The 17,552-nt window shown below is 41.4% G+C and overlaps 1 protein-coding gene and 1 long non-coding RNA gene across 2 annotated transcripts in view; both read right to left on the reverse strand.

Moving 5' to 3' along the window:
• Positions 1-2,874: 2,874 nt before the first annotated feature.
• The window catches only part of LOC125298806 (Fc receptor-like protein 5), a 31,802-nt gene continuing 17,124 nt past the window's right edge, over positions 2,875-17,552 (reverse strand). Inside the window, exons 4-10 of the mRNA XM_048249674.1 lie at positions 16,744-17,082; positions 11,149-11,211; positions 8,850-9,203; positions 6,284-6,565; positions 4,682-4,927; positions 4,496-4,597; positions 2,875-3,868 (exon numbers count right to left, since the gene is read on the reverse strand). Coding sequence (XP_048105631.1) covers positions 3,804-3,868; positions 4,496-4,597; positions 4,682-4,927; positions 6,284-6,565; positions 8,850-9,203; positions 11,149-11,211; positions 16,744-17,082 — 1,451 coding nt within the window. The 3' untranslated portion in view covers positions 2,875-3,803. The remainder of the gene's footprint in view (positions 3,869-4,495; positions 4,598-4,681; positions 4,928-6,283; positions 6,566-8,849; positions 9,204-11,148; positions 11,212-16,743; positions 17,083-17,552) is intronic.
• Positions 11,238-12,401, reverse strand: LOC125299151. Its single transcript, XR_007194326.1, has 3 exons — positions 11,944-12,401; positions 11,664-11,779; positions 11,238-11,265 (listed from the first exon to the last, which is right to left on the reverse strand). It is a non-coding gene; the product is annotated as an uncharacterized LOC125299151 (long non-coding RNA).

Below are 17,552 nucleotides of genomic sequence, written 5' to 3' on the forward strand. Positions count from 1 at the left end.
CACACGTTCTGTGTTAGTGGGGCACATTGCATGAGCGCTCATAAGCGTTCTATTTGAGTTCATGCTGGAAATATTACTTCTCAGATGTAGAACTCAAGTCTTGACGCCGCCGTGTAAGATCAAAATAAGATGTTCTAAATGGAATGCGGTAGATGTAGCACTACACAGTGACAGTGAAATGCCGTTTGTAAAGATCAGGTCAAATAAGACGTTCTAAATGGCGATTTTACATTACATTACATTACATTACATTACATTTAGCTGACGCTTTTTAACCAAAGCGACTAACAACATGGTAAACAGTAAGTTTTAGAACAATTCTCACAATTTTAGGACAGTTTAAAAGAACATTAGAGTACAGTAAGAATAAGTGCGTCGGTGAGTGCTGTTTTTAACAGTTACTTGTCAGTTTAAAACGGCTGGTGAGTGCTAAGATCAGTAAGACTTGTTGTAAGTGTTGCTATGAGAGTAGATGTTCTCTAAAGAGCTGGGTCTTCAGGAGTTTTTTGAAAGTGGAAAAGGATGTCCCTGCCCTTGTAGGAACTGGAAGTGTGTTCCACCAACGAGGAACAACAGATGAGAAAAAGTTTGGATTGGCTTGAGCGTACCGGTGGTAGAGCTAGACGTCGTTCGTCAGAGGAGCGCAGCGGTCTGGAGGTAGTGTAAGTCTGTATGAGGGCATTCAAGTAGGTGGGAGCAGAACCGAGACTACTTTGTAGGCAAGCGTTAGAGACTTGAATTTGATGCGGGCCGCCATAGGTAGCCAGTGTAGCTGGATGAGCAACGGGTAACATGTGCCCTTTTGGGTTGGTTGTAGACCAGGCGCCGCCGCGTTCTGGATCATCTGAAGTAGTTTCACTGGGCGCAGGCTGGGAGACCTGTCAGGAGGGCATTGCAGTAGTCGAGTCGTGAGATGACTATTGCCTGAACCAGAAGTTGGGTAGCATCTTGAGTCAAGTAAGTCCTGATTTTCCGTGATGTTGTAGAGTCTTGAAACGGCATGACCGGCTTACTGAGGCAACATGATCTGAGAAGTTTAGTTGGTTGTCAAGAACAACTCCTAGATTTCTTGCAGTCCTGGTCGGTAAAACAGACAGGGAGTCAAATTTGATGTTGATGTCGGTGTATGGTAGGTTTAGCTGGGATGACCAGCAGTTCAGTCTTTTGAGAGGTTCAGCTGGAGGTGGTGTGCCTTCATCCATGTAGCTATGTCTGAAAGGCAATCCGAGATCCGTGCTGAAACCAGGGGTCGTCAGGTGGAAAGGACAGATAGAGCTGTTTGTCGTCTGCATAGCAGTGGTATGAGAAGCCGTGCGAACGGATAATCTGTCCCAAGGAGGTGGTGTAGATAGCAGAGAGGAGGGCGCCCAGCACTGAGCCCTGGGGGGACCCCTGTGGTGAGATGGTGAGGTGCGGATAGCTGACCAAGCCATGATACGTTAAACGAGCGTCCTGTAGGATTCAAACCAGGAGAGAGCAGAACCGAGATTCCCATGTCAGCGAGTATAGAGAGAAGGATACGGTGATTAACCGTGTCAAAGGCAGCCGATAAGTCAAGCAGAATGAGTACTGATGACCGAGCGGTCGCCCTGGCTTCTTTTAAGGCTTCTGTTACAGACAGCAGAGCCGTTTCGGTAGAGTGGCCGCTTTTGAACCCAGACTGATTTGGATCCAGAAGGTTGTTCTGTGAAAGGAAGTCAGAGACCTGTTTGGAGACTGCTCGTTCAATGCCTTTGGATAGGAAAGGCAGTAGTGAGACAGGGCGGTAGTTCTCGACTTGAGCAGGGTTGAGAGAAGCTTTCTTAAGTAACGGTGTTGGAAATGTGCCAGAGGTTAGCGAGGCATTGATCACATGTGTGATAGCTGGAGCGATGGTCGGGCTGATGGACTGAAGTAGGCTCGTAGGTATAGGGTCCAGCGAGCATGTGGTAGGACGGCTGCATGTCAGGAGTCTGGACACTTCACTCTCGGAGAGAGGCGTGAATGCTGAAAAAGATGTTCCAGCAGTCCCTAGAGGTTGTAGGAGTGCGGTATCTGAGTCAGATGCGTTGAGTGGGCATGTAGAGAATTGACTGCTGATTGCCGCCACTTTGTTTGTAAAAAATGAGGCGAGGGTATCTGCAGTAAGGCTGGATGGAGGAGGAGGCAGTAATTAAGCTGTCTTGGAGACGTATGTGTGCTGAATGGGCTGTGTCTATATAGTTGATGACACCAAATTAACAAGTATTTCTGATTGGGGAAACTTAGCCTAGTTTTTTTTTTTTTTTTTTCCCTGACAGCAGGAGAAGCAAATGCGTTGCTTCAGACATGAACAAGTCACCAATAAAGCAAAGTGCCTTACTGTCACTAGAGGGCAGCATTGCACTAACCAGACACTAACACACAGTTAAAGGTGGCACAATATAGAATTACGATTATAGGGATTATATTATGATAGATAGGGAGAGCCGGGATGATTGAAACAACTTCACAACAATCAATCAGTCAAACAATCACTGCTCTTCCATTTCCCTTCTTCTACCTTCACATACTCCTCCTGCTTTCACTATCTCCTTTGACTAGACTATAGCCCATTGATACCTACACTCAATTTAAGTGAATCCATATCCTTGCCTACATCAGATATTCAGAGTAGCAGCCTACTTGCGTTTACCACTTGTTTATTTCCATGGCAATGACTGATATAGGCTACGAATAAAGTTTATCAAAAATAAAGGTCCAATATTATATCTGATAAGGTAGCATTTTAAATTGGCGATCTTTTTATTTATTTTTAACCACAAGCTCCGCGACCCACTTTTTGGGTCCCGACCCACCAGTTACGAAACACTGCTTTAGAACATCCACTGGTGGAGTAAACAAACAGCACTCAAGTAAAAGTCATGTTACTTTATTATTATAATGGCTCAAGTAGAAGTTCTAGTACTCACACAAATACAAATACATACTGGAGTGAGAGTAAAAAAATTGTAGTGAGTAACTTCATATTTTGCTATTTTTTTGCAACATGTTATTTGCAGCGCAGTTATTGTCATTACTAAAATAACATACCAGGCAAATGCCAAAATACATGTTTGCCTTGACTTACATTTTAAACTATGATAAATCTAGCAAATGTAACAAATGCTCCAAAGTAAATATCTTAATACTTAAAAATACGAAAGTTCTGTGAAACAAGAGCAATAAACAAATGTGAACCCTCCTTATATTTTATCAAATTCAAATAAAATAATAAACCACTTTGAAAAACAATAACTAAGATATGAAATAATAAAATTAATAAAAACATAGATAAGAAACAATGAAAAGAGTAAAATATTACTAATTGGCTAAAATATATGTTTAGTTATCTAAGAGGTATCTTAAGGGACATAAAAAGACAGAGTCCACAATGTAAGTGGGTGTTAAGTCATGAAGAGCTTTATATACATGTCTCGAGATGCTACCATAGATATTAGAAAGCTAGATAATGCATTGGGCTCCAGAGCGTACGTAAATAGCGACGCCATCTTGGTGGGGGCAACAATCACTGGAGGCCGATGGAGAAACGTGTCTCTGATTGAAAATCAGACAGATGTCTCTGATTCCTGGCAAGTGTTGCCCATAGACAGTAAAATAGTTGCCCCAGCAATATTGCAGCCACGCTTACGATGCTACCTAATAGAACTCAACGGACAATGCGGTATCTAGCTTTCAAATATCTATGGGTGGTACATCATGAAGAGCTTTATATACATATTTTGGGGTGCTGCATCATGAAGAGCTTTATATTCATGTTTCGGGGTGCTGCATCATGAAGAGCTTTATATGCATGTTTCGGCCTCTGAAACTTCATGTTTTCCCTTGTCTTCGTCTACTTTGGATCGACCTGCAAAACGACAGAAGACAGAAATTCAACAACTGCAACACTATTCATGCAGTATAGCCTACTGGATCCTGTGTGGCAGCATCTGACAGTTACTAGCAGGGGTGTAGTGGTAAACTATGAATTCTGGGATCACGGTAAGGTGGACTGCGCCATGCGGTATCGGATTTTTTAAAAAGGCCTTCAGAACATGTTTGATGATGGTGCAGGTTATTGTCCAATGTTTAACATTACCAGTGGTATTCAATGGTAGGCTACCTAGTGTTGATGAGTGTACACATTGTGAAATGGGATAATACAGTGTGTTTTGAATGTTAAAAGTTGCAATTGGTGAATAAACTCTTCTGAGAGGTGGATAAACTCTAATAAGAGGTGGATAAACACTATTTCTGAAAGGTGGATAAACTGTTACTTGTGTTTAGCCTCCAATAGAGCCCTGATTACTAGTCTGTATAAGGGACTCAATAACATTGTTTGTTGCATTCACATCTACATATAACATGAGATAGTTCTACTCTTTTTTTCTTTGTGGTCTCCTCAAACACAATAACATCACAATCCGATAAGACATAATATTATAATTTCATCCAATCATTTTGTCAACCAAATATGAAGTAGTAGTTGTCTTACTCTTAGATTTCAAGCAATGGACCACCAGCATGACAGTTACCAGCAGATATGGAGAGACCACCACTAAAGACCTGACCAGTCTGAACACTGAGATGGGAGATCCTGAAAAAACAAATGGCGTTCACGAGTAAACATTGATGTTTATGAATAAACTGATACATGTAGTAGTTTAATAAAGTGCCTCACTGATGACTATGACCCAACTGTGTGGTGTCCTTCCCAGCTCTGGGTGTTTGCACTTGTAGTGGCCCTCATGTGCCTTTGAGATCGAAGGGATGCTCATCTCTCCTGTAGTCGTGGTCTGGATGAGTGAATTCTCTTTATAGAACTCAGCACCGTTGACTGAGGTACCGTTCCGAGATAAACAGCGCAGAGTCAACGAATGTCCTTCAGTCACGGGGTGGGGAGGGCTCTCCAGAATCACAGTGTTATCTGAATAAGAGTGAACACACATTGACCTTGTACACCCCTGGCGTGTCAGTGAAAAAACTAGGTGTGGTCAGGTGCATGATCACAAATGTACCATTTTAACGCCACTAAAATTGATAACCCCACTGACCAAGAAAAACCTGATCTAAAGTGAAATGTGCATGATCTACACAGCTATCGTGCTAGAGTGCACTGTCAAGAAATCTAAAAAATTGGCGAGACCTTAACAACGAGTCCTTGGCAACATGACTGTGATTGTGTCCTTGGATGAATATCCTTAGGATTTTTATAATTAATAATATTATTTTATGTGTTGCTTTTTCCATGTTTTTGATTGTAACACCTTTTCAGTCAGTAGTGTAAGTAACTAGACTGTTTTGTAGTTGAAGTTCAAATACTAGACGAGTGATAATTATATCATACGTCTTCTGTATTCTCCTATGTGTAAAAACATAATCATGTTGCCCCTTTCCCTCTTTATGTTCTGATTTGAACAGTTACAATTAACAGTTAACTAATGTTTGACAATAGTTTTGGACACCAATAACCACTGCTAAATTGTAGGCCATCTTGCTACCTGCTGGTATAAGGCCCTATATGTCATTGATGAATACAAAATGATTTTATTTTACGGGGGCATCCATAGCTACTGGTTAGGGAATTGGATTTGTAACCAAATGGTGGCCAGTTCGGTCCCTAACTGGGAGAAAACATTTGGGTGGGGGGAGTAATACAGCACCTTCCCACATCTACAGAGGATCTCCTGAGTCCTGACCTCCAACTGCTCCCCGGGCTCCAGCTTCAGGTGCGTATGTGTTCTCCTAATGTGTGAGTGCTCCTGATGATAAGCTCATTGCTCCTATTGTGTTAATCACTGCCTCCACATAGGTTAAAGGGACACCAGGTAACGTTTTCGTGTTAATTAATCATCTTCGTAATTTGGTATATGGTTAAATGACTCATTACAGGGCGAATGAAGACTCTCGCCCACCCCTACTGCCTGTAGGAAGAATATCCCACTTGCAAGTTTGGTATATCCTACCCGCCGACCTTCAGTCTCACAAAGTCTGACATTGCGAGAAGCAGGATCAGTTTACATCCTGCATCCCCAGCACAGAGGCAGGCTAACGAAACGCTACTGATTGTTGCAAACGTGTGTATAAAGGCAGAGCCGGCAAAGAAGCAGCAAAAAACCCTTGATAGAAGATGCAAAGAAAAGGAAAAGAGCTTCAGACCAAGCGAGGGCTCGCACACGTATCAACACGTACAGACGCAAGGGGGAGCTTTGTAGAAAAAAAAGCATCAGGCTTGCCTGGTGTCCCTTTAAATGCAGAGGGCAAATAAAGTAACTTAACTTACATTTTGTCACAGTAATGTGGACAAGATTGCTGTATTGTCCAGATTCAGACTCACACCAGTACAGCCCAGTGTCATGAGGGGCTAGGTGTCTGGTGCTGCATGTGAACGCTTCTTCTGAAGTCCACCCAGAAGGACACTCTGTAATTTCATATTGTCCTGTCTGCCATCTTAGCTTCCACCTGGTAGAGTTGTCCTGCAACTCACAGCTCACAGAAATAGTGCCATTTGCAAAATGTTGGGATCTGTTGGGTCTGATGACCAAAGAGGCTGGAGAAGACAGACCTGAGATACAGGAAAGAAATAAGTAAGGAAGGGGCAAATTCCCCCATGTGCATAAGTCAGGAAAAATGCGCAACTAAGCACTTTTCTACACTTGACTTAAATCTGTCATTTACGTGCCATGGAGGCAGTTACAGTACACGCTTTGGCAGTAGGCTACATGTTCAAAGAACTTTACAAAATAACATGCCAGTATCAAATGCGGTGCTTGTCTGTTTAATAAAGTAGTCTCATAACTAAAGTAACGTCAGGATATATGCCACCTTGTGACACAATAATGGGGGGAAAAAAACATAATGCCATTTCGGCATGTTAAGCACCAAATTGGGGAGGTGTGAAGTGGCAAAGCACTTTTCAGCCAGCGCGCGTTCTGCCATTCACTTAAGTCTGTCATTTACGCACCATGGAATAAATTACATGCTTTGAGAAGAGCTTCTCCAAAATCCGGGTGTTTCTTATGTGCATTCTGTCACTTCTGGGGGCTGTATTAAGGTCGAGTGCCACTACAAGGTGAAACAGCATATTGTTGATGACGGTAGTAAACCTAGTTTTAAATACATGTAGGTTACACAGAAAGTTACAAATTAACACTACAGTATCAAATTTGGTACTTAATATGCTGATACGGCTTATGTTTTTTCCCATTACAGTGTCACAAGGTGGCATATATCCAGACATTACCTTATCAAAGGCTACATTGTTAAATAGGGAAATCCCTGTTATACTAACCCTGTTGGATATTGGACCAATAACTGTACACCTTCAGTTTTAACTTGACATGAAGTTATCACATAGCCTACTTCATTTGAATCTGTCCCATTTCTTTCAAACTTGGCCGAAGTCATGCATACACTTGCACAGACGCCTGCACTATTGAGCAACAGTTATCATTTATATTCTTCTGTCTCTGATTCAATTATGCTATCGTTATGCCAGTCTCTCTACTGCAGATGTCAGTCTACAGCTTTGTTAGCATAGATAAATTGATATTATGACACTATTGAACCTTTCTTTCTCAACAGTCAAGCACACTTAGTTGCGCGCTTTTCTTAACTTACGCATGCACATGGGAGGATTTGCCACTAAATGAATAAGTGTAAATGTAATACTGGAATGTTGGAATACTTGAAGTTCTTAAACGTGTAGCCTACATATATTTGGAACTAGGGCTATGTTTACACCTGGCCGGCTATTTTCATAAACTGACATTTCACCCTCTCTGTTTTCAAAAATAATATTGTGCACACCTGTCAGTTTTTAGAAAAGTTTTAGTTTACACTAACCCATGTATATATGCCCTCAAGAGCATGCCAAACCTGTAGGTGACAGTGGCAGTGTAACAAGAAGCTCAAGCCCACGTTAGCCAATCAGAATCCTGAAAATAGCAATAGCAACAAATCACTTCCTCTTTCTCTTTTAAACTGTATTTGCAATTGCAAACAGACAAAAAGAGTTTGCACCAACATAAATGTGACTGCTACTCTGAATACATCCTTGATCACCATAGCTAAATGAAAATGTAGGCTAAAGATAGGTTGCACTTTTGGCGCAGATGCAAGTTCTGCCGCATAGGCCTACCTGACGTTAAACCTCCGTTTTTGTCAGTTTACATGCAAACGTGCAACCGAAGTTTTCCAAAATCTACACTCTGGAGTTTTTAGAAAGAATCGTTTTCAGAGGCGAATCCGTTTGTGTGTAAACAAAGGGAACAACACAAACAAAGGGAAATGTCTCAGTTTTTCAAAATAACCATGTACGTGTAAACGGGGCTTAGGCCTACTGCTGACATCAACCAATATGCTGTTTTACCTTGTACCCTCAGAAGTGCTTAACGGAAAAGAGAAAGTGTGCAAGAAGCAGAATCCGCGCAAGAGTTGTTTACATTGACAGACTTAAGTGCAGATTGTGCAGAGGCTGAAAAGTGCTTAGCCAGAGACTTTCTATTCTAATGAGGAGACACAGCACTCACACAGACAAAATCCTCCATAGAAGTGCATGGGGTTAGTTTGTAACGTTGTCTACACATATCCCACCCCTTCCTCACCAAACGTCGACATGTGAATACATTGAGCCAATCATGTGGTGTGATGTGAAGAGATTGTGCCAATCATGTCTTGTGAACTCGCCGCTGGAGCAAGGTTGGTGTCGTGAAGTCTTGCGCACGCGCATTTCTGCCGAATAGGATGCCCGATGAGTGCCCAAAAAGTGTTGCAATATGGTCGACGAGTGGAGGGACTTGCATAAAGGATTTTGGCTTAGCTTAGCAATTTTAGAAATGATTACTTACCACTAATCGAAAGAGGATGAACATTGCTGAAACCCGTCTGATAGGTTGGATCTCCTCCCTCTGCTCTGCACACATAAAACCCAGTGTGTTGAAGAGCAGCAGGGCTGAGAGTGTAGGAGCGTCCAGCTCCTTTGCTGCTGTCTGGGAGGAGCTTTGCAGAGTAATGTTTTTGTCTCAGGCCAACATAAGGCAAGTCCTTGCTGAAGGGAACAACTCTGTACCAGAGGAATGTCCAGTTCAAGGAGGTGTTCCCAATCACACAAGCCAGATTCACTGAGTCCCCCTCAGTTACCCAGCTGTGTGGAAATATCATGAGTTGTGGTTTGATGCTCAATATTGAGGGACCATTACGGACTGAAACACACACACACACACACACACACACACACACAAACACAAACACATTATGTTTAGTCTGATTATTTGTAGCACTTGTATATTTTAGACATGTACAGACTAGAGAAAAGAGCACTATGAACAATGGAATGGAAGATCCTGTATAACAGAGGCACAGTGGTTAATCAGGAGCTTCTGCAATGCAGAGGCACAGGAGAGAAAGTGTGCATTTACTGGGCTTGTCACTGTTGATGTGGTAGAAGCTATCTTGCCTAGCTTGGGTAGTCTATGCTATGCAGACATAAAGTAGCCTTACTTTGCCTAAAGCCATCCTTACACCAGAAGACTTTGACAAGATTTGGGAAAGATTCTTGAAAGATAGTAGTCTTCTGCGTAAAGCTTGAATGGGGGGCATTAGTTAATCTTTCAAGAATCTTTCCAAAATCTTGTCAAAGTCTTCTGATGTATGGTAACATAAGTTGTCCCCCACATAGCAAGAGGCTGGCGGACCACTTTCGGCCCACTGGGTTCCGCTGGTGGGCTGCAGACTAATGGCCCAATATTTTGCCACTATTGGTCTAAAATCTTTTTCATTTGTTCAGTTACACTCCAAATATCATTTTAATAACATTTCATGTCTTTTCTTAATATTCATGACAAGTTAAATTTAAGAAATAGTGGTCCAAAGGTGGACCACTAGTGGCAATCCACTGGCGGCATACCACCAGCGGTCCGCTCTCTGCCAATCTGATTTTGCTATCTGGGTCAATGATGGATAGTATAGCTACCAGGCTGCCAAAGTTCACATGCAAGAATAATCAAAAATGTCAAACTATCAACAGATTACATGACATATTTGCATGACTCCATTGCCAGTGTATTTCTATTACAGTTTTTTCTGATTGCTTAAGCACATTTTTTGTAACTATGGCTTTTTTTTACAAAACTCTACACACAAATAGGAAAACCTCACACCTTGCTTACTGTAGGCTACTTCAATCCTCTATTTTCAAAGGTGATTCAAGTAAGGAAGAGCATGGCCCAAAGTAAAGTAACTAGAACTGAAACTACATAAATTCGTCAAAGTGAATAATTTGTGTCAACTCGCGGCAATGTAGATTTATTAACGCACCCGTGATGATCTACATCCATTTAAACCAAATGTTTTAGAGCGCACGTTGAGAGAAGTATCCAGGGCAGGGCTGTAACTACATTTGTTGAACGTGCTACAAAAATCATTCTTTGCGATGGATGATTTAGTACCAACGTTACACCGGTCCGATACAGTTTTGCCTATGGCTACCGTGAGACTGAGATGCTTTTTGTTTGTTCGAAGTGCGTGTTTAGGGTGTGAGAGGGGAGTCGATGTGCTTTGATTCCAGCTTGGTAGTTGTAGTCTATGCGATTAAAAAACACGTGTGTGTGAAGTATCCAAACAATGATAACGCTTTCATTATGGCTGCTTTAGCCACAGACCTTGAGCTACTGTACAGTGGGTTGATGGGTTCCATTTAGAAGTGTCCACTTCATTCGCGCTTTCCGTGATTAACACAGCTGCGTGAAATGTATTACTACTGATATGCAAAACTATTAACTTTTCGCCAAGAGGTGGCAGCCACTTGATACTGTAAGCCATTGGTTCCCAAAGGAGATTTTATTTGGGTCGCCAGCATAGCCTAGTGACCATTTATGTTGTGTAATAGGCCTACCTGATATAGTTTGTTAAGTCACGGTTTTGTCATAACTCCTCTATGCATTTTTGCATTTAGAATAGCTCTGAAACCGGGGGGCGAACACGTCGCAGGGGGGGCAATCGCAAAATTAAACAATATTTCTATCGGGTGCCTACAATGGACTATAGGCTCTTGAACCGCCTTACATATACAACCAGTATGGCCACTCCTATGCTCACATATTGGTTTGCAAGGGACCAAATGGTATTCAAATTGTATGTAATTGTTACCATGTTCACGATTAGCCTCCATTCCTCTGGTGAGTTGATGGGACGTCACCCAGGAAAGCTTAACTGTAAATTCAAGCTACTGAAATCAATTCATGAAATGTACGCCAACAGAAAAGCCTGAAGAGGATAACAGACCAATACTAAAACAGGACACATCAAGACTGTTAAATGAGCTTGCTCCATGCAGACAATGCTAAAACTTCCTGCTATAGCAATGGAAACTTGCTTCAACAACACCTTCTGTTAAAATATATATATATTTTACAGGCCTGCTTTCACAAATTGGTCACGTTCAAGTGGCTGAAAGACATTTCTTTATTTTATTTAAACTTTGCATTCTCTTGGTTTTGTTGTTGATTCACTATGAAATGTAATGCCAGAATTAAGGCATTAATAAGGTGTGAAAATATGGAGTTTTGTTTTGTAGTGATTGATGGCATCTCTATGGGCTAATGTTACTCCTACTCTGACGAAAATTAAAAATCCTCTGATGTGACAGGAAAACCATAGCCTACCTGTTTTATAACATCACAACCATCAAAAGTGGCGAGAAGCACGAGGCCCACCGCAGTCCTTTTCACAGAGTAGCCACACTCTCAACGTAGCTGGTGTAGTGAGAGAGGTGTGCCACCTGTTGAATAGAAAAAAAGAAAAGAATGTCTGGTCTCAAGCTATTGATGCAAACAATGCAAGTGAAAGGGCTGCAAGGAATCGGCTGAATTAGGCCACTAATGTCGACAGAGAGTTATTGTGTACACTGTAAAACAAAAACAAGTTATCCAATACTTTTCTTACCGCTGTCTAACTGGAGTGAAGAACAGCCAGGGCCTTGTGCAGAGAACTTCATGAGGTCATTAGTACATAATAACTTGGGTCGCATACGATCCCAGGCCCTAAAGTCATGAGTGCCGCTTTGTCCACCCACCAGGCCTGGATCGTCGGCTTGAACGTTAACGGAGCCATCGTCTGTAGTGTTTTCTCCAACATATCGTCTCTCATATTCCAGATTTCGACCCAGTGAAATATTCCCTGTGCCGAAAGTAATTGTCCCAGTTTGAATATTCTCAGACCTTTCCTCATGATGTGTCTCGTCTTTTTGCACTATTTCAAGGCTTATACCACATGTTTGGCCAATGTAAAACCATAAGAGACACAAAAATAAAACACCCTGGTTTGGTTTAAGCCTCATATCTATAAAAGTGGTAGCCTACAACCAGGGAGCTGTACTAGCCTTGCTCTCACAACTCTTTCAGTACCCTATATATAGGCCTACTCAATTAACACTAATTGAAATGAGACCAGCGACCAAGCCTCTGATCAGGCTGTAATTGACGATGCAGCTGAACACCTAAATAGTCTAGGCCTATAGGGCTCTGGGCCTACTCTTTAATTTCATTAACAGTTGAACAGATACAGCTGGCCTAATGGTTTTAGGAAGGCTACATCAATTATGCTGGACAAGTGGACAAGCTGTCTCAGTACATTTTTTGTAAAGGAGTATAGGCTAAATTTTGATATGGTTTGATCAGGCTGTGTAACTGTGAATGGGTATAGGCGCCTTATATGGCCTCTCAATGGTCAATCCGGGCTTACTTCATGCAGAGTTGTTTGTGTGTGAGTGCATGTATGTGTGCATGCTCTTGTGCATCTGTGTGTGTGCACGTACTTGTGTGCCAGTATGTGTGTCTGTGTGTATCTGTGTGTGTGTTTAGGCATCTGTATGTGTGAGTGTGTGTGTGTGTGTAGATGTAACAAGTCTGCATACTAGAAGCTAAGAAGTCCTATTCATTTCAAAGAGTTTGAGTAGGAGGCTACTGGTCTTCAAATCTTACTGGATCTAACATGAAATTACCAACAGAGGGCTCTTTACATCCATTTGCAACTGACAGAATTTCTAAAAAGCAGGCTGTCAATGTTGTTGAAAACATGTAATTTAATTAATTATATACTCTGTGATTAATTAATCTAAATTAATCGCATATATATTTTTTGCTGTGAAAGTATTTTAAATATGTACATTCAAATGAATCATTGAATAATCAGCATTAGTGACACTAAAGTTCAAAAGCTCTTTTATTATTATTTTCACTGTTCAAATAATGATCATAATAATCTATGATATGACCTAATATGTACCTATAATTCAAATTCATTCAGTGCTTCGGGAAGAAGTTGTTTTCACATACAAGGCATTTCAGGCCACATATATAACCTAGGGGACACAATAAAAATAAATTAACACTCCCCTCAATGTCAACACTATTTCTTTGCATTGATGTGTGACTTCAGAGTTGACGAACTCCGGTGATATGCAAATTCCTTGCTGCAGACTTTGCAGAGGAGTTTATTTTAATCAATACTTTATTGTCATCAACACCATCAGGCCTTTTTTTAAAAGTAAATGTTGCAATCAGTGATCTAGGCAGCACATTCTTCTCTCTCCTTCGTTTTTTTCGTCTAATGGTTACTGACTAGAACGGCTCGGGGTCAATTTTTTTCTCAAATTAATTAATCAAAATTAATCAGTTATTTTGACAGCCCTACTAAGTATACTAGTAAAAGAACAATGCCACTTTTTGCCATAAAGTAACACAGATGGGCATGACACAAAGACACAGGTGCATCTGGTTGTATCTAATTTATCCTGTAGAAAACAAATAGCATTATTTTTGCTGTGTGCAAAGTCAACCCTATTCATGTCTTCATGGTGTATTTCAGAGAACACTGGAAAACCTACAGTACATGTTCAGGTATGGCTAATTACATATGTGATGTTTGACAGTGTGGCTATATTTCACATTGTGGTGAGGCTTGCAGCGGCCTGTTCTTTATCAAGGTCCCAGCACGCAAAGGCAGAGTGATGTAATGACACCGGAGCACATGAAATTTGGTGGGTATATAGCCCCACTAGACTTTTACGGACTTTTTCGTTTGGTCCCCGGGGGCCACTCCCCCTCCGCGCTGGGCCCCCCGAAACCCCAAAAATGCAGTTTTTCCTAAATAACTACCTGAACCGTGGCACCGAGGATGAAGACATTTTTATGGTATGTTGGTCTCAGGGGCCCAAACAACCTAGCCCATAATCACTCATTTGTGATTTGCACCCCCCCGGTGAAAATGCAATATCATTCTGCTTTAATCGCCCCTCTCTTCAGTTAAGATGTTCAGAACTGCACCAAATTTTATGTGTATGATTAACCTGGCATTCTCTGGGGGTATGCCAAGTTTCGTAGAATTTCATCCATGGGGGGGTCTAAAAAAATAATTCAAGTTATGTGTACATTTAGTGACTGTACACTCATTGGCCTGTAGATGGTGGTGCACACACGCACACACACAGGCACGCACATACTATCAGTATCGGCAATTAGAACGGCCGATACATAATTACAAATTAGATAGATAGATAGAGATAGATAGATACTTTATTGATCCTCAAGGGGAAATTCGAGGGTCTCAGTAGCATACAGACATAACACACAACATGCACTTACAACAGAAATGGTAAACATTAGTATAGTATAAACATATAACTAAACTCCACTGTACAATAAAGACAGTAGAAGAAAAGATAAGAAACTAAAAAAACTAAATACTAAATACACTATATAAGTTAAATTAAGAAAGTCCAATGTGCTTGAGGGTGATCAAGCATAAGACGCTTGTAGTGACAGGGCCAGGACTGGTGAGGTGCTAAGGGGAGTGAGTGTCATGGTGAAGGTGCAAACAGTAGTCCAACCATAGTCCTTAGTTGTGTGTGCCTGGCAAGGTGCTCAAGAGAGTGGGTGTTATGGTGAAGGTGCAAAAAGTAGTCCAACATTAGTCCAACAGTGCAACAGTAAGGATTCAGTAGGATTAAAGGAAAACCAAATATTCATCATCATCATGGCTGCATTTCCAGTATTGGCGATACGTAGTCGTTTGTCCACCAGATGGCGCATCGTTGCAGTGAGGCGTAATTTTGTTGGAAGTTAATCTAAAGTGGGTTGGAAAAACAATGGACACTTCCTACAAGGACTGTAGTTTACCGCAGAGAACGTCTAATAAGGATAGGACGATTTTCACATGAAATGTAATTCCCATTTCTTCTTGAAGCCGAAATAAATCTGAGAATGTTTATCGGACATGCTTGTTTTTTACTGCAGGTACGTTAATCTTATAATGTCAATAGCTATAGGACCTAGGTACAATAATGTTACCGTTAGCATTGGTTGAGTGATGGAGGCCAATTTGATTGCATTTGTAGAAAACTATGCGGTTATACCAAGCAAATTGATAGCAGCACTAATTGTATCTTTAGACGGTCATCTCATTTGCTTATGACAATAACCTAGGCTACTAACAGGAGCTAAGTGAGTTAGCCACAACACATTCGCTACGTGATGTTTTTTTAATGGAAAATATATAGGCTACCTGAAAGATAACCTGTCTATGATGCATCCTAAACACCGGGCTGGGACATTTCTGCTCAAAGTCTCAAAAAGCATCTGAGTCAACATTCATTCCCAAACACTCATATACTGTAACTCTTCACACCTTTGTAAAAATGGTGTTTTCGTATCAAACAGTAAACACAAGCCATCACCATAAGCACACAATGTGCCAACTACACACTGATGGTATGAATAAAAAACACATCTGGCTTTTGCTTTCTCTGTGCACAAGGTAGACTATGTCAGTTTGAGGTCATACTTGTGTCATAGTTCTGTAAACATACAGGGATCCAAACTTCAAGTATTGGTGTTTACATCGAAACAAACACAAGTGTGTTTTTCCAAGTCAAAACACAAAATAGCAATTTCACTGAGACAAAAAAAATCAGTCTACATCGTGTCGTCTCTCTCAAAATTTCGTCTACATCACATGCAATGTCCTAGTCCAAGGCACCAGGGAAAATATATTCTGGAATGCCGTATCCAGGCCTGACATGACAATAACCCTCCTCGTCCTCCTCTTGCTCCTCCTTGTCCTCTTCCTCTAACTTCACCTCCTTGTCATCCTCTCCCTCTCACTTCTCCACCTCTGCATCCTCTTCCTTCTCTTCTTCCTCCTACTTCTTCACCTCCACGTCCTAATCTTCCGTCTCCTCTAATTATTACTCTTCCCACTCTTCCTGCTCCCTCCATTGTACCCATTGTACATTACCTGTGGCTTATTTATAGTGCTTAGGCTGATTGCAAAGTGAACTAATTATCTAAAACAGTTTGCACATGAGAAAGTGTGCCAGAGAGTTGGCAAAATAGTGTAAATAATGTATATAGATTTGCTAGGAGTGTGTTGATCATTTGGAAATTGAGTGTAAAGCAGTGACTTGTGTTTACAGTTCCGCAAAAAGAGTGCTGTGCAGTGGATTGTGCCTCCAGTTGTGCAAAGTGTGTGTTACAAAATTGCAAACTGAGTACAAGCAGTGTTTGTGCTTTTAGTTTTGCGAACTCAGTGAGTGGTTTTGCTATAAGAATGAATAGTTTTAGAAATTGTGCTATAAGAATCACGGTTGTGTTTAAGCATTCAGAAAAAAATGTAACTCCTATCCAAAGACTCATACCCCACCTGTCTGACAGATAGTGAAGTAGGCATGCAATGTACTTTAGTAACCCCCCCATAATTTCCCGGTAAAATTAAGTGCCTCACTCCGGCTCTGCTGTATAATCAACTGTTTCAGTAAACAAGGACTAAAAAATATCTCACTGATAACGGTCTTCCAGCTCCCTGGTGACTGTCCCAGCACTGAATGTTTACACCTATAGGAGCCCGTATGTGCCTTGGACACTGCAGTGATAGTCATCTCTCCTGTGGTCTGGCTCTGAAGGAGTGAATTATCTTTATAGAAATCAGCAGCGGAGTAGGCGGAACTGTTCCGGAATATGCAGTGTAGAGTCATAGGATCTCCTTCAGTCACAGGGTAGGCAGGAATGTCCAGAATCACGTTGTTGTCTGCATTAGAGTGAACAAACAGAACACTCGCTGAGGTTGTCATATTAGCACTGTTCACCCGTGTTTTGACAGTATAGCATGCTAATCATCACACACACAATGTTAGTTATGACAGGTCTAGCAGTGTCTTTGCCAGTGTGGGCCAGGCTAAAGGAATTAGGGCACACCTGGAACAGGGAATACGGGTACTAATGCGGCCTTTTAAAGCAACAGAATGTAGTTCCTTTACCCTAAAATAATGACTTCTAACTCAATTTGATTTTATGCTGATGGAGAATGGAGTCTCTCATATAGCTGATGCAGTGCTGGAATGACTGATGGTACTGCATTATGTGATGTTGTCGCAGGTAGGAACATGGCCCTTTAATTGAGTAGGCTACCTCCTTAGCGCTAAATGGCCCTTTAATTGAGTAGGCTACCTCCTTAGCGCTAAATGGCCCTTTAATTAAGTAGGCTACCTCCTTAGCGCT

Source organism: Alosa alosa, chromosome 8, assembly GCF_017589495.1.
Source record: "Alosa alosa isolate M-15738 ecotype Scorff River chromosome 8, AALO_Geno_1.1, whole genome shotgun sequence".
NCBI lineage: Eukaryota > Metazoa > Chordata > Actinopteri > Clupeiformes > Clupeidae > Alosa > Alosa alosa.